Source organism: Symphodus melops, assembly GCF_947650265.1.
Source record: "Symphodus melops genome assembly, chromosome: 1".
Classification (NCBI taxonomy): Eukaryota; Metazoa; Chordata; class Actinopteri; order Labriformes; family Labridae; genus Symphodus; species Symphodus melops.
This window is the reverse complement of record NC_136691.1, coordinates 33436123-33462571: the sequence shown is the minus strand read 5'-3', so window position 1 is coordinate 33462571 and position 26449 is coordinate 33436123. Positions and strand designations below refer to the sequence as shown.

The following is a 26449-nucleotide window of genomic DNA, read 5'->3' as shown; positions in this document are numbered from 1 at the left end:
GAAGGAGAGGCCAGGGAGTATAAGAGCAGAGCACTTCTGCTCTGCCAGTGTGGGAGAAGGAGTTGGATGTGGAGACTGATGCTGCAGTGAACGTGTTGCGGTTTTCTGTACAGTATTATAAATACTTTGTTTTTTTCCTTTTGGTTGTTCACTGACCGGGATTATGCCACATTTTTTACACGGTTGTGTGTGTGTGTGTGTGTGTGTGTGTGTGTGTATATATATATATATATATACACACATACATACATACATACATACATATAAATACATATATTTGGTGAATAAAAACCTATCAACAGAAGTTTTTCCCGACTGAGCCATCATCATTTCACTTTTAAAAACGAACCTGTGACATTCAGACAAATATAAGTAAAGAGAAATAGAATTTAATTATTGATCATTCTGTTGTATTTAAAAGTCATGTTTTTTTTCACTCCAAATGGGATTACAGTTTAGCAATGAAAACTTTAAAAATGAGATCTCTTGACAACACTAAGTGCTGATGTGAAGGACTGACCAGGTGAGTAAACAAGTGTAGCTGCAAGCTAACTCTGGTGCAATGTATCAAATGGTAATATTCGTGTTTTTAGTATATCCTACAGCATGGTCCCTCTTCAACTTTTAGTTCACATTAGAGAGGAAAAATAAATATTATGGTGCCTGTCTTTCCTGAAGTATAATTCAAAGAGGTACAACTAGTCTATGCTGTAAAATCCAGTTCTTGCCTTTCATGTCAACTTTTTATAAATTTTCATAAAACATTTTAAAGTCACTTCAACTGTTGTTGGGTTCACCCAGTTTCCCAAAAGCTTAATTGGGGTTTTGCACCAAAACTGAAATTGGAACAGAAAACCCTAAAAATTAAAAAAATAATGAAAACCTTCTGCACATTTTATTTACTAAAATACTTTTCACACAGCCTATGCCAGCACGCATGCGCGTGCACACACATTTTTACAAGGATTGCAGACCATGACAAAAAAAAGACTCCTGCACAAAGCATGTTTCACTTTGAGATTGTATAAATATTTATTTCCTTTGTTTCGGCTCTGGTATATCCTCATGCATGCTAAACAGGGTGTAAAGGAGATCTCTCTAATGTACATGGTGTTGTCTGAAAACAGTCAGTATAAAGAGAGGACATGGTCTAGGTAGAGTTCATTCAACAAGTTTTCAGCTTATGTGAAGAGAAAACAGAGATTTGCAACATTTAAAAAAGGCAAACAACATTATGAGAATTGTCTTTCCTGTAAACCCTCCTCCACCCTCCGTTTTGTTCTTTGAGCTCAGCAGTTTAGAGTAAAACAGTCTTTACAACACAGTTAAACATCTCCAGTGTTAATACTGTCTTTTTTTTTCCACATGTCGACACTCCTGGGTGTGTATGTGTGTGAGTGAGATGTGTTTCATGTGTTATGTGCAGGTCAAGTACAGTTTGTCGTGCTCATGGGCGAGCTCAGAGGCAGAGAGAGAAAGGGATTGAGCTGGAGAGAGGAGCCACACAGTGCGGCTTTCCTGAGAGATGACAGCTAGAGGCCACGGTTACATCCAGGGTTCCTGTTACAAACATCCGTCAGGGCAGCTGAAGAATCATCCTCTGTGTGTAATTAATACAACGTGTGATCTATGCTACGGGGCACATTGACAGAGAGAGGGTAGGTACGTCCATGTGTGTGTACAGTATTCCGCCAAGGTGAGATCAGCAACTTTAGTAAAGGGAAAGTAGAGAACATCCATTGACAAGATACAACGGGCACATACTATCCTCCTTTTCAACAAGTTTAAGAGTCTCAGAGCTCCTCAGAACATGTCTGTGAAGTGATTTGTTCTAAATCAACTCTGATCCTGTATTTGATCATGCCTATAAAACCCTCTATTTCAGCCCTGCTCAGAACAGGCTGTTTTTGTGTCTGTAGCTTTAAATGCAAATGAGTGGTGTCTGACCACGCCCCCCCCCTCTGGAAGGGGCTGTAACTTGGGCTTTCTTGCACCATGACCAATTGTTTTAGGCAGGCTCACAGGGTAGAACATTCACCTAGCTGAGGGAGCGTCCACCACCTAAGTGAGGGGTTACTGCCCTTTGTGATGTCATGACGGGAAAAAATGACCTGTTTGAGCACACATTTTCTGAAAAGTTGAGCAGGCATAAGAGGGGGAGGATGGACTTTTCTTATAATTGGGGAGGGTTGTAGACAGACTAGGGACAGATGGTAAAATGTATTTTGCATGTGGCCTTTAAGTTCCTTATGCCCACCATGCCTTAGCTAATTTCTATAATTGTGTTGCGTTTTTGTCCTTTTTGAGGATGTTATATTTGGAGGACTTCAGGGGATTAAAACACTTGCTTGTCATGATAAAAGTTGCTGGGATACTCTCTGCTTTTCCTTTATTCTACAAAACTCACACACGTTAATTGAAAACTATTCTTCACAATCACAAATGTAACAGATCAAATATGTTCTTAAACCTGGACAGCCTTACTTTGGAAATGTCTCTTGTCACTTCCACATGTGTAGGAACCCTGAAAATACATCATTTACCTTAAGGAAACAAACATTTGAATATTGGACACAGCACTCACAAACACACTGAGTGAGAGGTAACATCTGCTCCTGTACAACACGTCAGCAGCTATGTACAGTTCGCTAAACCATGGGGACAAGCCATGTTAGTCAGATAACGTATATATACAGGAGGGAGTCGCTCTGGTTCAGAGTTCTACGTAAAGAGGTTTCAAATTCCTTTGAAATCATTCAACTCATATATATATATATATATATATATATATATATATATATATATATATATATATATATATATATAAATAATCATAGCAAGTTTGCACAAGAAACTTGTACGTAAATGCATATTGACTCTCAGGCTTCATAACACAGCATCATCAATTCATGCATAGAAGACAGATAGACCGAGAACACGATGGCTACATAACATACTGATAGAGATCACGGTGCTGCATGGAGGTCGTGATGTTTTAATTTCCCATTTCTGTTAAAAAATACTTCAATAAAATCAAAGCCTGCAGCAAATGAATAAAATATTTACTGATTGATAAAAGTGGATATTCACGACCACCTCTGAGTGAACGGATAAGTACTGCTATACTCTGAATATTCAAACTGTGAGTCTGGTACCTGACAGAGGTCTAACTCAGAGTGAACAAAGCTAGAAAAAAAGAAGGATGACAAAAGAAAGTGAAAAAAGGAGTAATGACATAAAAAAAGAAGAGGATGTGGCTGCAGAAGAGGAGACATTGGTCCCAGTTTCAGTCGTGCTTCAAGCAGCCGTGAGACTTTCTTTAAACGTCTTCCTCCTGCTCACATGGACCTCACACTCTTCATCGTGTCCGTTAAACAGACTGGACACTGAGCACAGGATTATATGTGTGCAGTGTGTGTAAGGTGTGTACATTTTGTTGCACACAAGTCCTGCATTCAGAGTGAGAAACAACTCCGGGTTTACTTGGAGAACCTCTGAAAGTAAAGGGTGGAGTCGTCAAACAGTGGATTCTTCACTTCCATCTCCCCGGTCTGCAGAGCGGGAAAAAAAAAGGAAGGAACGTTGATGTTTATTAGGAACAACATGTTTTCTCTGCTTTAGTCTGTCTTTGTTTTAGCTGTGGACTGATAGTGTATGAACAGAACATATGCAGGTAACTTTAGAAGCGTGAAGAACTGAGAACACTTCTTACAGCACGAGCTCACACAACAGCCTTTAGCGAAAAAGAAGCTAGTTAACCCGTCTCTCTACTGATACAACATCTGAGGCTAAGAGACGGAAGAGGATGGTGACGGATATAGAAGAGAAAGAGGGAGTAACCAAGCAAGAAGCCAGACTAGAGTAAATATTGGACAGGCTTTTAAACGTTTCCTGAGCTTTACGAAACAGGATGCTACATAGTCTGACACCAGGCTAGCTTTGTTGCGGTTGGAGTGGTGAGAAATACAATATGTACACACTTCACACGTTAAGAAAAATGACTGACTGCAGACGTGAGCAGAGTCAAGTGTGAACGAAAACCTTATCAGTGGACACGATTCATTGCCGGCAAAGACGTTGTGAGACGTTCTGCTGATGAACAACTAACATTGGCTTGTGATTGAAACCAAATAATAATAGTTTATATGTCAATTATAAAGAGTATGAAGAAGTGACATAGTATGCACATAGTTTGTGTATGTAAGAAAAGCCCAAATGTATACAAGATGGGCCAGATTGTTTAGACAGGATACAGGATTTTTAATCTGTATGTTTAATTTATTAATGGTGGTACTACAACACACCAAAATATTGCTGCTCTCAGACTGTCCAATCACGGAGCTCACCAGCCTGCCAAACGATGATGAACTGATTTACATTTTTTAATTCTATTAACGGACTGAGTGTCGCACTAGCTTAAAGATAACTTCAATACAATGTAGATCTGACTGGGAATGCATCATGTAGTTTAGCATGTTGCTATCGGCATGCTAACAGCAAAACGTGAATAACAAATAATTAGCAAAATCAGGCCTGAATTGCTTTTTTAATTACCTTTCTTAAAACATAATGTCTGTGGAGACTAAAATATCTCATGTCAAGAAACTCAACAAAAACACTGTCTACACTGGGAGCCTCATTCAGGCCTTCATGCTTGTAGTATCTTGAAATATGCTGTTTATCTGGACCTGTCAGGCTAATGTGGCCTATATTAAGTTTGACTTGTTAAGATTTGAGTTGTTGCTGTGTTGTGTCTCTTGTCTTTCTGCAGTTTGAAATAAAGATACAAATCTTGGCTTAATGGAGCTAAAACACTTAATATGAGCCGATTGTTTTTTGTGTTGTTTTTTTTTTTTACTAAGAATGTAAACTTTCAAATTGCATAATATTGTATAAAAGTCTTCTAATTGCATGACTATCCTGATTTAAAATGAATGTGTATAGTTATCCTTACGTCCTAGTATTGTAGCTGAGTTCGCTGACCTGATGATATCGACAGTTTAAGTTAATAAAAGTTCACATAATCACAGTTTTTACTCACTGGTGCCAGACCAGGACACTCATACACCGTGAAGTCTCCGTCATCGTTCTCCTCGTCTGTAGACGCTCCTGAGTCAGGAACTTTTGGCTCATCTCTTTGTCTGCAGAAGTCACACACACACACACAACAAAAGCACACAGTCATGAACTATTCAATGGACACCTAGAGATTTGAAGAGACAGAGAGGGCAGGAGGGGACAAGACAGTCACACGTGCCCTGCTTATAAAGAAGAGCATGTCAGAGCATGACTTACTTCTCGAGGGAGAGCATCTGCTGCTTCTGGTGCTGGTAGTGGTACATCTGAGCACTGTGGGCCAGCTTCTTGTCCCCGGGCTGCAACACAGCGAGGGGCAGAGGGGACATGACAATCTCAGACGTAAGCTTCCACACCAGGGTCACACTGCTGACATTCACCTCGCAGCACGTGTCCGTGCATCACATGCTGCTCGAGGGACACGTTTGTCCCTTTAGGGGTCAACTGGTACGACTTTATTTTTACACTGTACACCAGGAATCCACATCTCTTGTTACCGCTCGACTTCGTGCTGCATTTCAATTATTCCTCATCTAAATTAAATCTGCAGTTTGGAATGGTATATCTCTCAGGATTTATAGTTTAAAACAGAAAAAAGGAACAATCTCATCTTAAAGGCCTAAACTACACTCTGCATTCCTGGGACTTTCCTTAGGAAGTCAGTCTTGTGGTGACTTAAGATAGTTGTATTATTATGCTGTAAAGCAGCCCTGTGTGTAGTTTACAGTTGTATACATGTAACTGTCCACTAGGGGGCGAACATGAACAAGCTGCAGTAAAGACAACATGGTGGCATGTAAACAAACATTTGATTTTTTTGAACATTTTGATTATTTACTGGAGTCACGTATGTGATACTTGAGTTCACACATGATTATTTAGACTGATTTAAAGACATGAAACCACAGTTATCACTGGACGTGTGGTTCAGAAAGGCAGAATGTGGAACTCTGTATCTGACATAATTCAATGCTGAACATTTAATTGACTGGATTGGGTTTTTAAAACTGTGATTTTCTAACGGTTATCTCTGTGTTTGTGATATTGTAGAGATTTTCTACTGACCATGATGTCAAAGGTTTGAGGTCTCATCAGTCCGTACACCGGGTACTCCACCTTCTGAGTGAGACGCACACTTTTCTGCAATCTAAAACAAACAAACACGTTTTTTTAGACTTCAACAAGTTGGTGTGAATAAAAATGGAAATGGTGTAAATGCATTTGATCTTTTTGATTAGGTGAAAAGCACTGTGGGACATTTAATAACTCAGTAAGTAAAATGTCCAATATGCGACATATCAAACATTAATATAGCTGATATCAAATACATTCTCCTTAAATATATCTGTGAGTAATGACTTGCTAAAAAGGAGTGAATTCAAACTCCCTCTGGGTTTGTTGTTCTCCACTCGCTTTTACTCACAGGCTGAATAAGTGTCACTGACGTGGGTGAGGCAGCTCTGTCCACTCAGTATAAGCATAGTGGTTGAGTTTTGTCTCAGGATACAATTAAAGTAAAAAACAAACTAACTCAATAATAAACTGTCCAAAGAAACTAGGACCGAATCAAACGGCTGCACTCAGTCTTCACACTGAGGGGAGGAGGTGAGGAGGGGAGGAGGTGAGGGGAGGAGGTGAGTGGAGGAGATGAGGAGAGGAGATGAGGGGAGGAGGTGAGGGGAGGGGAGTAGGTGAGGAGGGGAGGTGAGGAGGGGAGGGGAGGAGGTGAGGGGAGGAGGTGAGGGGAGGAGATGAGATGAGGGGAGGAGGGGAGGGGAGGGGAGGGGAGGAGAGGAGGGGAGGGGAGGAGGTGAGTGGAGGAGTTGAGGAGAGGAGATGAGGGGAGGAGGTGAGGGGAGGGGAGTAGGTGAGGAGGGGAGGGGAGGAGGTGAGGGGAGGAGATGAGATGAGGGGAGGAGGTGAGGGGAGGGGAGGAGGTGAGGAGGGGAGGGGAGGAGGTGAGTGGAGGAGATGAGGAGATGAGGGGAGGAGGTGAGGGGAGGGGAGTAGGTGAGGTGAGGAGGGGAGGGGAGGAGGTGAGGGGAGGAGATGAGATGAGGGGAGGAGGTGAGGAGGGGAGGGGGAGGAGGTGAGTGGAGGAGTTTGAGGAGAGGAGATGAGGGGAGGAGGGGAGGGGAGTAGGTGAGGAGGGGGAGGGGAGGGAGGTGAGGGGAGGAGATGAGATGAGGGGAGGAGGTGAGGGGAGGGGAGGAGGTGAGGAGGGAGGGGAGGAGGTGAGTGGAGGAGATGAGGAGAGGAGGTGAGGGGAGGGGAGTAGGTGAGGAGGGGAGGGGAGGAGGTGAGGGGAGGAGATGAGATGAGGGGAGGAGGTGAGGGGAGGGGAGGAGGTGAGGAGGGGAGGGGAGGAGGTGAGTGGAGGAGATGAGGAGAGGAGATGAGGGGAGGAGGTGAGGGGAGGGGAGTAGGTGAGGAGGGGAGGGGAGGAGGTGAGGGGAGGAGGTGAGGGGAGGAGATGAGATGAGGGGAGGAGGTGAGGGGAGGGGAGGAGGTGAGGGAGGGGAGTAGGTGAGGAGGGGAGGTGAGGGGAGGAGGTGAGGGGAGGAGGTGAGTGGAGGAGATGAGGAGAGGAGATGAGGGGAGGAGGTGAGGGGAGGGGAGTAGGTGAGGAGGGGAGGGGAGGAGGTGAGGGGAGGAGGTGAGGGGAGGAGATGAGATGAGGGGAGGAGGTGAGGGGAGGGGAGGAGGTGAGGGGAGTATGTGAGGAGGGGAGGGGAGGGGAGGAGTGAGGGAGGGGAGTAGGTGAGGGGGAGGAGGTGAGGGAGAGGAGATGAGGGGAGGAGGGGAGGGGAGGGGAGTAGGTGAGGAGGGGAGGTGAGGGGAGGAGGTGAGGAGAGGAGATGAGGGGAGGAGGTGAGGGGAGGGGAGTAGGTGGGGAGGGGGGGAGGTGAGGGGAGGAGATGAGATGAGGGGAGGAGGTGAGGGGAGGGGAGGAGGTTGAGGGGAGGGGAGGAGGTGAGGGAGGGGAGGAGGTGAGGGAGGAGGTGAGTGGAGGAGATGAGGAGAGGAGATGAGGGGAGGAGGTGAGGGGAGGGGAGTAGGTGAGGAGGGGAGGGGAGGAGGTGAGGGGAGGAGATGAGATTGAGGGAGGAGGTGAGGGAGGGGAGGAGGTGAGGGGGAGGGGAGTAGGTGAGGAGGTGAGGGGAGGAGATGAGGAGATGTGCTGAAGAAACAGCTTGGTTTTATTTGAAAAAGTGTAACATCCAGCAAACATCTCCTGTGAAGTTCCTATATTACACCTTAAAGTCGATAGAATAGTCCATCACACATTTGTAATAAAAAAGATTATTTCTTCTAAGGGACTTCAGGTTGGAAGTTTAGAGCATTACATTTAGATTAGAACATTTAACTCCTCTAAGTTATGATTTAAATAAAGATCCTGACAATGTTTTCTATCTTCAGTAAATCTGGAACTATTTGATACTTTTGTAATGAACTGATTGATTTTTTTCATAATCAAGCTTAAAGGTCTACAATTATCTGCTTCCAATTATTAACAGCAACAGAGCAGCCCTGACTTTATGTCAATACACTTTTAATCAATCTTCATGGTTGTCAAGATAACACGATTTTAACACACACACACACACACACACACACACACACACACACACACACACACACACACACACACACACACACACACACACACACACACACACACACACACACACACACACACACACACACACACACACACACACACACAGTAGAAGACCTTGGCACACAATAATGTGTCATTTATCATTCAGTTCTCAAAATTGCAGACATACTCCTGCACGCTGTTTCTATTACAAAGAAACATTGACAACGTTTCTGTTGTTGTCTCTCCTCCTGTCACTTCCTCTGCTCTCCGTCTGATTGTTAGAAACAGAAGTGTTGGGACACTCTGGACGCACCAAAAGGACTTGAGAAACGTCAGGACTTGCTAACCTGTGAATTTGAACCGACTCTCTCGCAGGCTTTTGGTTTAAAGTATGACTGAACCTCACACTTCCTCGCTCGAGTTGCTTTGGATAAAAAGGTCCGCTGACTGAATGTAAAAATGTCTTAAGATTTTCCAAAAGCTTTGGTAGTTTTTGATACCTCATTAAAGTAACAGCTTGTTTCATTATTAAACGTGTGGTATCAATAAAGTATCACAGCATTGACAATTAAGACAACCTTAATTACATGTGAGATGGTTTAGGAGTTATGCATGTCCTTTTCTGTGTTCATACATTGAAAGCAGCATCGTTTTCCTTGTACACAAACTGTGCCAACAAATCCTCTTCTGTAACTGATTCAGTGTTTTTATCATTTAAATGCAAGCTGAGAAAAAACAACAACAGTAAACCAGCACAGTTTACTGTCAGGTCCTGTAAAGAGAGAAATGATGAGTCATGCAGTCGTGTAGACCGGGTTGAATTTCTCTCACCTGACCCAACAGGCCCCCGCGACGATCAGAGCCATGGAACCGGCCACGATGAAGACGCTGCTCATGACTGAGAAGAAAAACAAACAGACGGTCAGCGGGAGAGAAAACTTAGCAGGTTTATAGACACCAGAGGAAGACATGATCCCGCTCCGACAGCTCCGCAGAAGTGTGCGAAGCCGAGTGAAGAGCTCAAAGAAGAGCTGTGGAAAATAACCAGGAGTCAGTTGTGTTCCATCCTGCAGGATCAACAACTAAAAGCATTGATGGCTGAAATGTAGCGCGGCAGAACTAATCCACTGAAACATACGAGTTCTGTTCTAAAATGCTAATTAATGTGAGGTCAGTCCCAAGATTTCAGAGCATGTGGTGTCAACGTCCCCCCCCCCCCCCCCCCCCCAATGTTTGAAAATGAGAAAATACCATGTTCAGACTTAGATCAAATTAGATCCTGGTTTTTCCCAGGACATGTTTTCCTTTCAATAGGAAACTTTCTAAAAAAAACACCCGGATTATCAATGTGTGTACTTGTGTGTCTGTCTATGATGCAAACTTCTTCCATCACAGCTACATGCGTAAAATCTGACCTTACATTTCAAAATGCCAAAATCATAAAAAGGCATGCTGGAAGACAGACTCATAAGACTGTGAGTGGTTGCAGAACATCTTTTTCCATAAATGGTCTTGAGCCTGTATATTTCTTTTCTAGTCCTCTGACTCCTCAAAGTGCTTTTACACCACAGGTCACAACTACGTGTTCACAAAGTGAGCATCAGAAGTAAGGGATCACATTCAAACACAGCTGACAAAGCAGCCAGTCTTCTCCAAAGATCAGACATGCAGGAGCTGAGGACCACAAACTGAGCCTGAAGCTCTGTTATGCATACATGTGGGTGAGGACAGGACAGGGAAAGAGACCAGACACAAATGATACCAGAAACGTAATCTGACCTATGTGCTGGATTCTTTACAGAGATTGCAAATCCCATGAATGGAAACATCGTCCTTGTAGGGTTTATTTTTTATTTTTCACTTCATGACAAAAGAGATAAAATAATATTGAAGTGATGTATCCGGTGCCAAGGAGAGGTGGACTCAGTCTCTTTTACAATAATGTGTTAGAAGAGTTCAATCATTGAACATGTTCGGATTGTTGGGCCAAAGCAATCATGTTGAACTTTAAGAGCGCGGTTTAAAAATGTATACTCAGTTTGTTTGTGTGGATTTTGGCACACGTGGCAGGTCTTACCTGTTAGCTGATCTTGGCCTTTACGTTTGAACTCCTGCCTACTTATAGTCTGTCTTACTACACACTACACACTTCAAACCTTGCAGGGGAAAATGAAGGCTCTTATGGTCTGCGTAAGCACAGCGGGACTTACTGATGAAGACGTGATCATTGGCGGGGTAAGGGACGATGATGGGCTCTCTCAGCAGAGCCGGGGTGAGGTTTGTTGGGGGCGCTGTGGGCACACTGGTGAACACGGCGCTCGCACTCGGAGGCAGCTGCGTGGTGGAGCCGTTTCGGGGAGGGTCGGGTTCACTGGGCTGCTCGGATTCTGGTTCGGGAACATCCTGGACGGGCGGAGCTAGATATGACGAGGAGTGAAGAGTTATTACATGAGCAGGGATGTGATGGTAGCAACTCAAGTCGGTGCAGAGAAGCGTCTTCTTCAGTCACCTGACAGCCTGGACTCAGTTCGCTGCTCACTGATGATGGCAGAGAGGAAGTCGATCTCCTCGTCCAGCTCAGGGTAGGTGCTCACCTTCCCTGCAGAGACACAAAACAAGAATAACACGGTGAGAATACACACACTACAGCATGTTACGTGTATGGGGAACATAACACACTCCTTATGGAATAGTCAAGGCCAAATCTACAGGAGGTATATGCAAACAGATTTGTTTTACATGTGAACCTCCTGCAAGAGAGAGAGAGAGACAAGCGAGGAGCCACAGGGCAGATTCAAACCTGACCACGAGGCCACTGTGCCCCTGTCATTGTAACTCAAGCACAGCCTGTTTGAATCCAGCCGTGTATGAACGCGATATGAGGTGATATAATGACATTTAATTGGGATGCATTTCAATGCCATCCCTGGGCCAGTGAGTTAACATCTGTATCTTAGTTCAGTAAAATGTACGCTCCATGATGTTCGGTTTAAAAACCATGTGGTGTTAAATGTTTAGAAGCATTGAAATGATTGACACCCATTTCGCTCGTCTCTGTGTTTTTTGTTAGAGGCTGCTGAAAACACCGAGCGATAAAAACAGGAAGACGCTGCATGGCTTCTGGTTTTTCAAAATAAAAATGGTACATTTACGGACCAAACATCACTCTGGGATTTTTAAACCTGCTTCAGGTTTGGAAAGTTTTTCGAAGCACATTAAACCACAAAATACCAGTGTGAGTGAGCCTTTAATAACCTGTGTTTTAGCATACTGTACCTTAAAGAAGCACATCTATAAAACTGGAGGAGGGCAACAGAGTCCGAGTCATCCTGATCATTTAAGATTTGATTAGTTTAGTTTCCTGATATTCATCTCAGTCGGCAGCATCTGAAGTCTGACTGTTGATGCATGTCGAAACATAAGTTACAACGCTCATCAGGGTTGTTTTTTCAGACTTATAAAATGTCAGTCAAGGCCACAGAGGAATGAATACAAACAATCTAACAGGAAGTTCTGTCTATCAGAGGGGAAAAAGAACACATCAAACCCACCGAGCAGGAAACTGAAGGCCGTGCTTCAAGGAGAGGAAACCAGGCCAACAGAAATGAGCCTTAACAAAGCAACTGGCACGAGTTGAATTAGTTGCTAAATTTGCCGTTTGCAGTGGGAGAGGAGGAGCAGAAATAACAGGACACTTAATAACTGAATAAACATGAATCAAATATTCCTATAAGGGCTTCAGAATCAATAATTGTGGAAATTTTGGCTTAACTAGTGTAGATGGTTTAGAAGAGAGGCGGGATATATATGTAGAGCGAGTGAGCTCAAACAAAACAAGACTCAACCCACAAGACTACCAAAACTGTGAAGGATAAACCACGAAGGCAACTTTCTCCTACTACAAAATAACAGATTTACGTTTCTTTTTCCTGGAACCCCCCCCCCAAACCCCCCATAGAATGTAAATATTTTTAGACAAAACCACAGTGGCGTCATGCATCTGTTACAGCAGGCGGCTCCGGAGGCTCATCGGCAGCAGCCGCCATGCTGGAAATCTTTTCTGAGCTAAACTTCCAGTCAACGTAACGACAGGCTGAGAGCTGGAGCTCAGTACAACCCAGCACAGTGTGTGCGCCCATGAGGACACTAAACTAATCTGACCCATTCTCTTTGTTCGTTTAGTTTTAATGAAAAAAAACCAAAAAAAAACTTTAATTTTTGGCTGTAGTGTGTATGTGACTTCAAGTGTTCATGTCAGCCTCAAGTGGACACTCAATGAACTGCAGGATTTATGTACTTCTGCTTGTCCTTGTCCCTCCACCTGCTGTGATCCTGCTGCACTGCAGAGTAACATCCTGCTGCCAGGGAGGTCGTAACGCTAATGTGTGGGAGGAAGTCCCACTGACGCAGTGTGTGTGTGCGTGCGTGCATAGAGCTGATCTTTGGAGTGCAGGAGGGTGGATATGTCGTGTAAAAGAGTGGATGCGTGTGTAAATGTGTCAGATACTGTTTATCTGTGTGTGCTTTTATTCATCATAGTACTATTTAGAGTGAGTGGGCGAAAAGATGTGTGTGTGTGTGTGTGTGTGTGTGTGTGTGTGTGTGTGTGTGTGTGTGTGTGTGTGTGGGCGGTTGGCTCAGTGCTCTGCTGTCAGGCCCGGTTTCTCAGAGTGTGGGCTGATGGCAGCGAAAAAGAAAGAGGAGGAGACGATGTGGTTGGTGGAGCGGGTTGTCCTCAGAATCATGAATGTACAGTAAGGCGTCACTATGGCAACAGAGAATAAAGAGAGAGAGAGGGAGAGGACAGGGAGAAGATGAAGAAAGCCTGGACATTGTTCGCATGAAGCTTCACAGGCTGCGACAGAGTCTCAGACAGCCGAGAGTGAAATAAGAGATGATGTTTACAGGACGGAGACGGAGTCCTGACTCTCACACATTAATCTGCTGAGGATGTGGGGCAGTGGGACGGTGAAATGTGACTCATCAAAGTGGGAAATTATCTTTTAGATTCCAGCAAATTTTAGAGTACAATCCATTGTAAAGCTAACAGGATAATGATGTGCAGGAGGTTTTAGATTGTAGCTTTAATTTTTAATAACTTTATATATATATATATATACACATTTATATATATATTTATATATATATATATATATATATATATATATATATATATATATATATGTATATATCGTTTTAGTTAGTTTTTTTAGTTTTTCAAAATGATAAAAAACAGAGAAATCGTGATAATGCAGGATAAAACACCAGACACAAAGACAGCCATTTGCAACAAAACAAAACAAAACATAACAAAGCAGGACAAAACATGAACAAAAATATTAATTAATTAAAAGACAACAGTAATGGCCTCGTCCTGTGGGGAAGGCACTGAGGGGGGGGGGGGGGGGGGGTTAATGAACTTTAATTGAAGACATGCTGATATTAGAATATCATCTTAGTTTTTGTTTCACGGTCTGATGAAGAAAATACATCAACACTTCCATCACTTCATCAACCTACTGAGAGTCGACTCAGTTCTGTCCATCAAATGGGAACTGAGTTCAATGATGGACGAACAGAATCACTGTGGGCTGTTCAGTCAGTCAGTCAGTCAGTCTCTATAAAAACCCCCCGATGCATCCAAACTCTGTGGAATGCAAGAAGTCAGGAAAACTTCAATCACGATTCTCTTCTGAGTTTTCAGGATGAGCTTCATATGTGAATTTTTCAATCCTGTCTTATATGTGTGTGTGTGTGTGTGTATATATATAAAATATGTTATATTTATTTTCTACTTATCTTTCATCATCACCTGCGCCGCACAGTTTACAGTAGATCACATGACCGGTGAGCAGTTTGCAGCATGTACTGAAGCTGCTTACTCTTCTGCTTGCCAGTTTTTTTTCATCGTGATGATGATACTGTACACGCAGCACCTTTCATCAGATAGTGAAAGTCTCCCACTGTGAGGTGCACATGTGAACAGACCAGTCAGGAGGATGTTAGGGGCAGTCTGTCCTGAAATGTCCACGAGTGAACGTGAGATGAAGTCGTCCAGAATCAACAGCACAAACTCAAATAAGCAAACATGAGGTGACACAGGTGTGGTGAAGCTGTATCTCTTCTAATCACAGTAATGATGTCTTCTTAAACCTGTTTGAGACTTTAAAGCTGCATTTTCTCTGGTTTTAGACGCAGGAGCACACATCCTACATTCATTAGCTCATTCTCACTTTCCTACATCTGTGGAGGAGTCGACACGGCAGCAGGTCATTAGAAGATCATTATCTCTGAGACGCACTGCTTGCCGGGGGCTGGAGCTAGAATTACACCCACTGGGAGACTCTGAAGTCGGCCTTTCCTGACGAACATGACTCATGTGTGGATGAAGAACAGAGGGGGAGAAAAAGGGATCATTTAGAGTCTATGTAACACCTCACATGACGCCTTAAGCATTCTGCTGATTCTTCATGCGACCAACATGTGAAGAATTATCTCTGACATCAAACTGTAATCATTTTGTGTTGTATGTCAGCTGCATAGTAGAAGAGTGTAGAAGGACATGTCCCAGACTGCATAAACAGCACAGAGGCTTACAGGAGCTGTGCTACCGGACGAGGATGCTGTGTAAGCTGACCGCCTACAGTACAGAGAGCCACTGACATCGGCAAGGACACACACACACACACACACACACACACACACACACACACACACACACACACAGGATATATTACTCATTCCTCTATTTAACAGTAATATCATTACTTTACTTGTTACTCCTTGTCAATAGTAATATGTTACACTACTCGTTATATGACTTTTAGTACGTAAAAAGACACAAGTGTCTTTAGTTCTTTTACCGCTTGTAGCTGTCCATGATTAAATTCCAGTCATGGTTGTTTTGTAGGGTAACAGCTGTCATCTGTGGGCTTCACGTTGTTGTGTTGTCATTGTAAGTGCTTAAGGAGGTTCAAGGTTGTGTTTTTTGCAGTAGAAAGAGTCCTAGTACCGGGACAACAATGTTCTTGTCATCTTTCCTCTCGACAAAACTAAACATGGGCTTCCATCTTTCAAGCTTGTCGAGGCTGCCAGGTATGTGTGTCAACAACTGACAAAACAAGCAATAGAGCTAAAAAAAAACCTAAAAAAAAACCCAACCTGCAGCAGCACCTAAAAAGAAGCCCAATTACACAGGAAAAGTGCATACCTGGCAACCATGGGTTAGGGGTGTGTGACAAAAATAATGTGGAAATTGTTGCTTTTCAAATCAGAAGTGGAATGTTGATGTTTTGTTAGACGAGATAAACTACGTTAGCTAAGACCCCACTTGTGCATTTTAAAGTTTTTACGCAAACTTTAAACGGCGGTTGCTAACGAGTGGCTAACTGAGACTACAGTTGTTTTCGCAGACATTAAACGTCATCGGGAACTCTCTCACTAATCCTCCTAACAGCCTCTAGTCATGTTTTTCAGTGTTCTTGCAAATATTAGGTTTATAAAAAACTTATTAAGCTAACGTTTAGCTAGCTTGTCAAATCCGCTGATTAGATCGATGAAGCATAACGGTTGTGACGTCATCATAAATCAACCGCGGTGTAGTTCGCGAGCGCATAACGTTAGCTTTTTACTTCTCTCTGCTGCATTAACTCTTAAAACTTCATATAAATGATGTTCATCTGGAAAGATTATCCCGCTGAACAAAACAGCTACACATCAGAAACGTGTTTTTGACACAGAGCTTATTTTCTGCAATGATCTGAAATCCAATGCAAAAATCCCTGAATTTTCGTAGGAACAACCGGCGCCGTTGGCCTACAAAAATACCTTATTACTATACCAGTCTATTGATATGTTCATCCAAGACCTTTCCCCTACCTTTGACAGACTTAACAGAGTGAACGACGTGCCTCCTCTTCACCACACAGCGTCCATGGGAGTTCTCCACCAGAGGATGAAGGCAGGGACCGCAGTGCGAGCTCCCCGGCTGACAGAAGTGGCGTCCTGCTCGGGCACAGTCCAGACTCCGAGGACACAGGTGAGAGCCTGCAGAGACACACGCAACACATTATTATTATTAAGATTATTTTGTGTTTCCTATTTAATGTTTGAATATCTTTTTTTTTTTACATTGATTACTTTGATGCTGATAATATCATGACATCAATTCCATCAATTTCTTTGTGACTGGTTGAACTTCAAGCTGCTTTTAACGTCTTCCTGGGACTTTAGTTGAGTTAATACTAATACTGGACAGTGGCGAAGGTTATCACTTTGAATAATGAGCTGACTCAAAGTGTCCAAACATTAGTGTTGTAAGTCTTCAAGGCTCGTCTCCAGGCCACTTTTTGAAGGCCTCGTTTTGGAATGAAAAGCATTTTTTTTGGTTTTGTCTCGGTCTCGGATTTAAATCAAGACCACACCTGATAGAATATTTTTACAAATCATAACAGTGATTATGAAGCACCTGTCTAAAACAACAAATAGCTTATATTTATTTACAGTTAAAAAACATTGTCACAACCTTCCCAATGTTAGCCCCCCCCCCAACCAAACAAGATGAGGATTTTTCAGAGATTTATGGTCTTGGCCTTCTCCATTTCACCCTGTCCTGGTCTGAGAGCACTCTGGTCTCAGGTACGTCTTGGTCTCGGTTACTGCGGTCTTGACTACACACTTCCTTAAATACAAAAACCTTTTTTCTTTAATTAACTTGATTGATCCTGAAGGAAAATACAACTTATAGTTATCTGTTTTTTTTTGTTTTTTTTATCATTGTGTCAAACAATTAATACTGGATAAAAACTTTAGTTTAGAAAAAAAAATGTATAAGCCTTAACAAAGGATTAGAAAGAATAAAGATTAAGACAATGAAAATAAATAAATAAATAAATAAATAATGGTAATCATAGTAATTAGAAAATATTAACAACTTCAAGCTGCTTTTAACATCTATAAAAAGGTAAAGAGATGATAAAAGGACCAATAACATCACAACATGGCATAAAAAAACTCTGTGAGAGTAACCCTAACACAACCTGAATGGCAGTCATCTCTGCAGGTTAAATTAAAAAACACAGCAAACTAATAAAAACAAACATCTTAAATGAATTCACGAGAAATGAAAAGCACTAAAGTCTCCTGTCAGATATAAATGAGAATAACATGGTGTCAAGTTTTTTCTCCAGGTCACCCCTTCACTCTGTGCTTCACCACAGGGAGTATCTGTTGCACTGGTTGTTTTGTTGAGGCACTGCAGCCTTTCAATCATAACAGTTTTTTCTAATTTTAGATAAAACAAGCAAGCGGCTCAGAATAAACCTGCAGAGCCTCTGTAGTGTCATGAGGGAAAAATAATTAGTCCCAGGCATCAATATTAACCCCTTCATCGTCAGAGTCGCTGCGGTCTCTGCTACAGAGAACTCAGACGCTTGTTGCCAGGACGACTGCCATGGCAACTGAGGGAGGTGTGACATCATCACAGAGGGTGAGTCACCACATGGATGCAAAAGTCAAGTTATGGAGGGTTTGACTCAGGCTGCAGTGTCAAGCAGAAAAATGCAGAGACGACAAATGTAAAATGTAAAAGCATGTCAATAAAATCCAGACGTTTGAAGGAATGCGGCTCGTCTGTGCACATCTCATACGAATTCTCAGGCATTTCTAAGAACTGAAGTATCAACACTTTACTTTTTGCACAATGAAACAAACCTTTCTAACATGTTTCCCTGTGGAAGCACTCGTTTAGACTGGTCCTTGCCCTCACTCTGTGGATTAATGCCAGCTGCTATCAGAGTGTTCACCTCATTCACACACAATGGTCTGTCCTTGGAGACTAAACCAGATGACGATAATCTATGCAAAGCTTTGCAACTGTCTGCTGGAGAGCAGAAAGCAGCGGAACAAAAAGCTCTCCTGTTGCTCTCCAACACATTTCCTAGAACTAAATTTAAGGACAAGAAGCCGCAAGAAAGGTTCACACATTGTGGTTATTAGTCTGAGAACACATGGGAAACATATTTTTATCATCACAGAAAAACAAGGTTAAATCCTCAGAGTCTCTGATCATTCCTTAACAGTAGAGACACAAAAAGTCAGTGTTGTGTCCGACTTCTGGACCTCGTAGTTTGTGTCTTAGTGTTTCAGCACAAACCAGTGGACTATGTGTGTGTGTGTGTGTGTGTGTGTGTGTGTGTGTGTGTGTGTGCACCCAAAATCTCAAGCAACCTCTCACATGAATTCTGAACTGTTTCACATTTACTGCTTTGAATAAATCCACATTAAAGTAAGACTGACTGCAGAGCTGCGTCATCAAAGCAGTTTGAAAAGTGTGTTATGTCATTGTTTCTCCCCTCTGAGCACCAGCGACATTCCCTCGGTTTCAAATCCTCTATCTTGTAAAAATCACAGTTTCCTAGCAACCTCCTTACCTGCGTTTGATTAAAGTTCATGTCCATTCTCTCTTTCACTTACGTCTTACTATTGAACTGAACGTCCTGTCCTCAAGCGGCAAACACGGGTGCACAAACGTTCACTGCCGTGCTCATGTTTGACGAGACGCGTTTCCACAAGGAAGAATGCTGGAGAGAAAAATGATTCAAACACATCTCTCTTTTGTGAGAAAGTTTATTCTGAGATCCTGAAGCTGAACTCATCAATGCTGTTTGCACCGCAAATCAAGGAGTAAATAAAAACGACAAATCTGGCCCCTGACTTCTTTCCTGACGTCACTCAGCTCGTTTCTTATTGGAGTAATTTAGTGTTTCAATTCCCCCTGGTCTCCACTAATGTTTACATGTCTAGAAAAACAAGTTTTACTGATACTGATGAGTGTGGGTTGGTTTCAGAGTGAGAGTAACGTTTTAAGAAGGCGGTTCCAGTAATCCTTCGAAATGAGCTGTGTGCTTCCACGTTGACGACTGCCCGGAGGAAGTCCGCGTTAACATTTAAGAATATTAACATCCATGTAGTGTAGCTTATTAATCTGCCAGACCATGTTTTTCATTGTCAGCCGCCATATCCTTTACAGAAGAGTCAGCTCACCTAAAGAAGATCTGACACACCTTACACAACGTGGGAAAGATTCACAAGGAGCGACGCGATAAAGATATTCTACTTATACCGCTTTCTATTCCTGATTCACAGCAGTGAAAATAAGAAGCTCCCTCATCTGTGGCTTCGAGTCGAGGTTCACAGAAAGAGCTCTAAAAATAGAAGCTACGATTTGTTTCAAAGGAAGAAACAGAAACGGTATTAAAGCATGTCAGAGCGCTTTGATAAAGGACCATCAGCAGATTCTCTCTGAGTCACTCGTCATCTTCATAACGGCCCTGTGAGTGTGGAGATGATGATGTGAACTACACAGTGAATCATCATTTTACTGTACACCATGGCCTATAACCATACCGTTTAGCATCACAGTGGCTCATTTCAAACCTGTCGACTTGCATCTCTCCAGACAAACTGACCCATGTTGAGTCTCTGCGTCTCATCTGAAGCTGCGCTCAGCTGACACTCAGGATTCATCGAGAACTCACAGCCGTGTGCTCATATATGCTAGAAGTGGACGCCTGGTACTGAACCAAGCTGACTGAGTCCAGAGCAGCTATGTGGCTGGTTGACCTCACGGAAGGAGGGAAGAGAGGAGACACATGCAAAGTGAAAGAGAGTCACACTGCTTTTATTCATGTCCCATTCTCCCACTGCTCAGTTTGTGAAGCCTGGGACTAGTGATTACAGATGGTTATGGTTTGATTATCGTCTGACAAATAATCATAGTTTTAAGATGATCGTGACTAATGTGCATACATCTGTTCCACGACATAATTTACAGTATGCATAACATGATTAGAACATTCTTTAGCCATTTTAGTGTGTTGTACATTGATGCCCTTTGAAACAGAAGTAACACCGTCATTAAAAAAACTAAAGGAAAAAACAAAAAGAGATAAAGACAAAAAGGGAAAAAGAAGATGTTACCTCCTGAAATAAGATGTACAATTTCAAAGATTGAAACTAAACTCATGCTTGTTTATGAACTAGCCGCGCCGAAGCTAAACTGTTGGCTTGCCTAGGCAAAGGAAGTATAAATGTGCTTGAGCACATATTGAAGCACTCACGAGTCAAACGAGCTGGACTTCAGTGTGAGTGCGCTCAAAGTTTACGGAAGGTTTTGAAGCTGTCTTGTCTCCTCACTAGCTTAGTTAGCTAGGTAGTAGCTAATGCTGAAGTAAGCTAGTTTGTTTATTTACATACGTCTGTATATAATGAATGTTGTAGTTTTGAATTTTATTAATTAAAAAGTGTCAAACGAGCTGGACTTCAGTGTGAGTGCGCTCAAAGTTTACGGAAGGTTTTGAAGCTGTCTTGTCTCCTCACTAGCTTAGTTAGCTAGGTAGTAGCTAATGCTGAAGTAAGCTAGTTTGTTTATTTACATACGTCTGTATATAATGAATGTTGTAGTTTTGAATTTTATTAATTAAAAAGTGTAAAACATGAAGATAATACTGACATGTACAGTATGTGAGCTGGCAGTGTACAGTGATCTTCCTGAAGGGTGACACGTCTCCATATAGTCTTTGTGGTCAACAGTAAATATGACACAAGAGTTACAGGTTTGTTATTTCATAGGAACTGCAGGAGGTTCATCTTGGACACACTTATGGAAGCTTGGAGTAATAATACTCAAACTACAATTAAAATGTATAACAGATGAGTTAGCCTATTGAGAACTATCTGGAATATGAAATGATAACTTATCATTACAAAGACATTGCAAGAAAAAAACCTCACTGTGTTGTTTTTGTGCCACTTAAAGAACATTTAAGGGAACATGTGTAAAATGTGTTTGCTGTTCAGGCAGCAAGAGTGAGTCTTATAATAACTGGAGCGAGAAAGTTTAGAATTCAGACAAATACACCGGCTAAGAGTTTAGTTTCTTCAGGGTATAATTGGGTTGCCAGATAATAATTTGAAGAGTTTGTGTTTATAGCAGAACAATAATACCAAACTTGGAAACCTCACTGTTCACTAAGAAGAGTTTGTGCTTTTATTTGGAAGAAGTATAAACTGATAATCTGAGGTTCAGTGGTTTTTAAGTGACGTCTTTGCCAAGTGTGAATGAACGAAGGAGTAATTAATAGTCATGTCAGCAAATCCTCGTGCATGGGTTCTATTAGTGAATTAGCTGTATTAAATCTTTGACGGACCTCCACTGAGCCAATACAACTAATGCAACTGCTGCAGAAATATACAGACTGAGAGACATAAACCATCTGTGCCTCAATGTACAGAATGTGCAATCAGCAAAAACCCAGAAAGAAAAGACAGTATACACACAACTTTAATCAGAACTTTATCTCCTTTAAATCAAAAGCTCGATGTTTTTTCTTTATGTGAACTCGTAACAGACTTTACTTATAAATATTTCATTCTGCAAGAGAAAGAGGCCTTCTTAGCAGAGCAGCTGCACAGTGCATCCTTTAAAATTTTTTTTTTTTAAAAAGCAGAGACTGCAGCAGCACTGCCCCCCAACACAGACTCTAATCAGGTTATGTGTGGCGTATTAGCCTGAGTGGAAGCCTGGTTTCAGCTCATCAGGGACCGCAGCCAAGCGTGAGGCCAAAACCTCACAAACCCTCGGCTCAGCTGAATGAGCTGAAGCTTCACAAAGATTGACCAACGATCAAAGATTTATCTTTGGAGATTTTCCTGCTGGTCATCTGGATGACAACTCACAAGCTTTAATTTTTCAATAAAGGCTTATGCAGCAGGTTATTTCTGAATAATACCCTGTGACCATTGAAATCATCTATATAGCCCTCGTTTATAGAGACATTGTCCCCACGGAGATGGTTGCCATAGAGCTCTATTGTGTGCACAAAAAAAGAAAAAAAAATCAATGAGCTTTTGCTGTTGGTTTCATGTTTCATTATGGTTATTATGAACACATCCTGCACATTATTTTCACCCAATACTATATACTACTAGAAATATTCACAGGAGATTAATCCACAGCAAAAAATAGTCCCACATTAAAAAACCTTCTCTTTTCACAAAACTGAATGAAACTATACTAGCATGTCTATAAAGTTTAACGCCACACATTTGCAGGGCACATTATAATGGTCTATTTTGTCAAAGTACTTCCACACATGAGTTCAAGTCAGGGCGGACATAGTGCATGTAACTGAGTTAGAATTAGAATAAAACTACGCGTGGGCAAGTGCACAAGACCTGAAATAATACTGGAATAAAGACCTCAACTGGTGGGTCGGGACCCTAAAGTTGGTCCCGGAACTGTTTTCAGTGGGTCGTAAATGTGTGCCATGGAAGAAAAGTAGTGTCAAAAAGTCAGTGAAACTCTGATGTTTTTGTTTGTTTTGTTCTGTTTCTGTCAAATGTTTTGTACCGTCTGAGGTCTAAAGTGCCACAGCTTGATTAAATAAATCTAAAAGGTTGAAAACCAAACCCTCGATTCTGCATGAAGGTGTTGATTGTGCGTCCTGAAGCTGAGCGGTTAAGAATCACTGCGAGAGGGAGTCGAGGGCAGGAGGGGGCGAAGGACATCAAAGTGGACACCAACACGGGGATGAGGCACTTTGAAATCCCATCGCTCACATTGTCTCGCTTCTCTCGCACCAGAGAAAAAGGCAGCGGACGTGACCGCAAGAGAGAGAGAGAAAGTGAGAGAGTATACATGGAGAGGGTGGAGTCAGAGAGAAGAGAGGGGGGAGCTGATACCAGGAATCAAAGTTAAACAATCTCCTCTCATAGATTATTCATCAACAGGCGAATGAGCTGGCTCGTCTGCGGTTGGCCCTTGTGTTTCCAACAGTGTGAGTGAGATTCTCTTTGTGGTAGTTTTTTTTAAACACATTCGTTCATCTATCAAAGTGAAGTACAGTAGATCTTGTTAAACGTAGCAGACACAGCGCTCGCTATCCTGCCTCGCGCTGAGACACGAGCAAGTGAAAGCACACTCTGGGTGTGGGGGAAAAAAAAGAGAAAAAAAAAAGAAACAATCCTCTACATATCCAGGGAAAATAAAAACAACAACAATCCTGCACTGTGTGATTTTTAAATGAAAAAAAGAAATTAAATGTATCTGCTTTTTAATACAAAACTCTCACAGATGAAAAGCTTCGGTCCAGACTTCTGGGACGGTCTTAGAATCATAAAGCACACAGAGAGACAGATCATCCACCTGTTTTGGATGGCCAGTGAGTTGGCTTCTTTTAACATCGAGTTTCACTTGAAATAGGACCTGCGCTTTGCTTTCCACCGTACATCCTGACTTTTTGACTGAGAAGCTATTTTAATTCCATTTAGTCCTGGCCCTGTTTGTTGTGCGTGTGTGTGTTTAAGTTAGAACTGTCCTGACATAACCTGATGAATTCTTTACTCTGTTTTAGAAGCGTCACATCACAGTCAGTGTGTGTGTGTGTGTGTGTGTGTGTGTGTGTGTGTGTGTGTGTGTGTGTGTCTGGAAAATAATGTGACACCTCAGTTCTGCTGTTTCCCCTCTGAAAAAAAGAGTTTCTGAAAATAAACGGTGACGTTGTTGTGGATGGAGGACTCTTCAGACTCACAGCAGGAATGTGTTTGTAAGGACAACCAGACCGCAGCTGACACGTCTGCAGAGATAAGTGAGGACGAGACTGTGACACGCGTCCTTTCCCCTCCATTCATTCCCCTGACTCTGAATCAGGGTCTGCTTTTTTTTTTTTTTTAATCACCTCACTGTCTCATGTGATTTGTGCACGCTCTTCCTGACAGATGCCCACGTCACTACGAGGAGAAGCCTGGAGCTATTATCTGTATTTCTAACATTTCTGTCCTTAAATATCAGTCTGCAGCATCATCCTGTGAGGACAAGTCGGCTGTGATACACGAAGGACGAAGACTTGTGTTTAGCATGAACCAGAAAACTCAGAGAAGAAATGAATAAAGAAAACGTTTCTTTAAATCAGATGTTAGGGATTTCTCTTTAAACAGTTTTAAAATGCGCCTTTCACCTAAACTCCTCTGTTAAAGTGAGATTGCTCATGTGATCTACAGCTAAAGTTCTTTTATTTCATTATTAGAAGAAAACTGTGACAACAAGAGCAGTTTAAAGAGCTCACCTGCTACAGATGTTTTTCCAGCTTTGTGATTTTTTGTGATCATTTTGTCTTGTTAATTAAGATCATAGGAGTTACAGTCTTAGATTATTGGATCTTTTTTTAATTGATAGTTTTTTGTTATTTTAATAGTAAAACAGTTAGCATATTTTCAATGAAGAAATATACTTCCTCATGTAATTTTATTTTATTTTTTTTAAATCAGACCCCAAAATATTCAGTATCATAGGGTCATGAAAGCAAACAAAGTATGGTTTGAACATTGAAACCAAACAAGGGGACTTTACTAAAAAAGCTGATGAGTGAAGATCAGGACAAGACAGTCAATATGATACCAGAAATTCAAGACGTTTCACTCTCAACACATCAGAGCAGAATAATCACGTTTCTCTTTGAGTTTTTAGAGGTTTTGGTCACCAAAGTCAAGATTATCATACATAAAACTCATTGAGATCAATTAATCGACAGGTAAAAAATGAAAAGTTGACAAATGTGACTTTATGTTGTAAAGTCAGTATCATATTGATATTGGTACTTTTAGTCACAGGACATGAGATACAGCATAATAGGGCGTGAGAAGGTCATTTTCCAACAATGTGCTGACTGCCACAGAAGTAAACCCTCTGATATACTGCACTGTAAGAAGTGATCAAGTCCACTGAATACATGGAGGTCATGTAAACGTCACAAGGTCCCTCATGAAACACAAGAAACAAGAGAAGACCGGCATCACAATAAACACAGAGACATTATGTTATCTGCACATCGTGTGTACACCACCAGCCTCTGTGTGTGTGTGTGTGTGTGTGTGTGTGTGTGTGTGTGTGTGTGTGTGTGTGTGTGTAGGTGCGTGTGTGTGTGTGTGTGTCAGCAGCAGCAGCCCTCACCTGTCAGGCAGGTGCTCAGCGCCCACAGGGCCGCAAACAACGCAGCCTGGCCGAGCAGCGGGGCCCTCATCCTGGGCGCAGAGACGGACACCGACCGAGGAAGCAGGATGAGGACGAGGAGGAGGCGAGGGGGGGTCGGTGCTGATCATTCCCCCATCCCTTGGTGTCCGAGGAGGAGGAGGTAGAGGACTCAGAATAGACGGAATCAAGCAGGAAAAACAATCCCGGGTGGGTTCAGGAGCGGCTGTTTGCAGGAGCCCCGCTGTGTGTCTGCAGCAGACTGTCTTCTCTTCACATTCAGACTACCTGCTACATGGATGTTCGCCGATCACTGGCTGCCTCTCGGACTGTGGTTTCTTCTACTTAGCTGTGGCAGAGGCACGTACGATCCAGACGTCAGCACGCTGTGCTGCCTTCAGGTGCCAGTGATACACCCAGTGACTAACAATGAGTCACCGCTGTGGAGTAAAAGGGACTGAGTCCAAAAAGCGCCAAAGATTAAAAGAGTAAACCTGCCTACATGCAAAAATTCTCTTTCCATTGTAATTAGAAATAAATAATACATAAATTAAACCACTCATTCATCACATATGATTATATGTGCAAAAGGTTTAATGTTTAAAGAAGGTTCCATCATAAATAATAGTGCAGATATTAGGTTCGAGGACTGCAGGTTAAAGACAGAAAATATATTTTCAGCAGACAACCAGAGTCCGAATGAGACAACTTCAGATTTCCAAAGTCGATATGCCATTTAATGG

General features: G+C 42.3%; 1 protein-coding gene across 1 annotated transcript; it reads right to left on the bottom strand.

Moving 5' to 3' along the window:
• Positions 1–1007: 1007 nt before the first annotated feature.
• npdc1b (neural proliferation, differentiation and control, 1b) lies at positions 1008–26141 on the bottom strand. The gene is made up of 9 exons (XM_079342726.1): positions 25689–26141; positions 16559–16726; positions 11190–11279; positions 10891–11097; positions 9512–9578; positions 6142–6223; positions 5296–5375; positions 5042–5141; positions 1008–3551 (listed from the first exon to the last, which is right to left on the bottom strand). The coding sequence occupies exons 1-9, from the start codon at positions 25756–25758 to the stop codon at positions 3480–3482; spliced, it is 936 nt and encodes a 311-aa protein (XP_079198852.1). The 5' UTR covers positions 25759–26141; the 3' UTR covers positions 1008–3479.
• Between the last annotated feature and the right edge of the window lie 308 nt (positions 26142–26449).

Excerpts from the sequence above, each read along its gene's own strand:
- npdc1b (XM_079342726.1), bottom strand. The coding sequence starts at position 25,758 with ATGAGGGCCCCGCTGCTCGGCCAGGCTGCGTTGTTTGCGGCCCTGTGG. Across the intron at positions 11,280-16,558 it reads CTCTGTTAAGTCTGTCAAAG|GGAAGGTGAGCACCTACCCT; the intron begins GTAGGGGAAAGG and ends GTGTCTCTGCAG. Across the intron at positions 5,376-6,141 it reads CTCAAACCTTTGACATCATG|CCCGGGGACAAGAAGCTGGC; the intron begins GTCAGTAGAAAA and ends GCTGTGTTGCAG.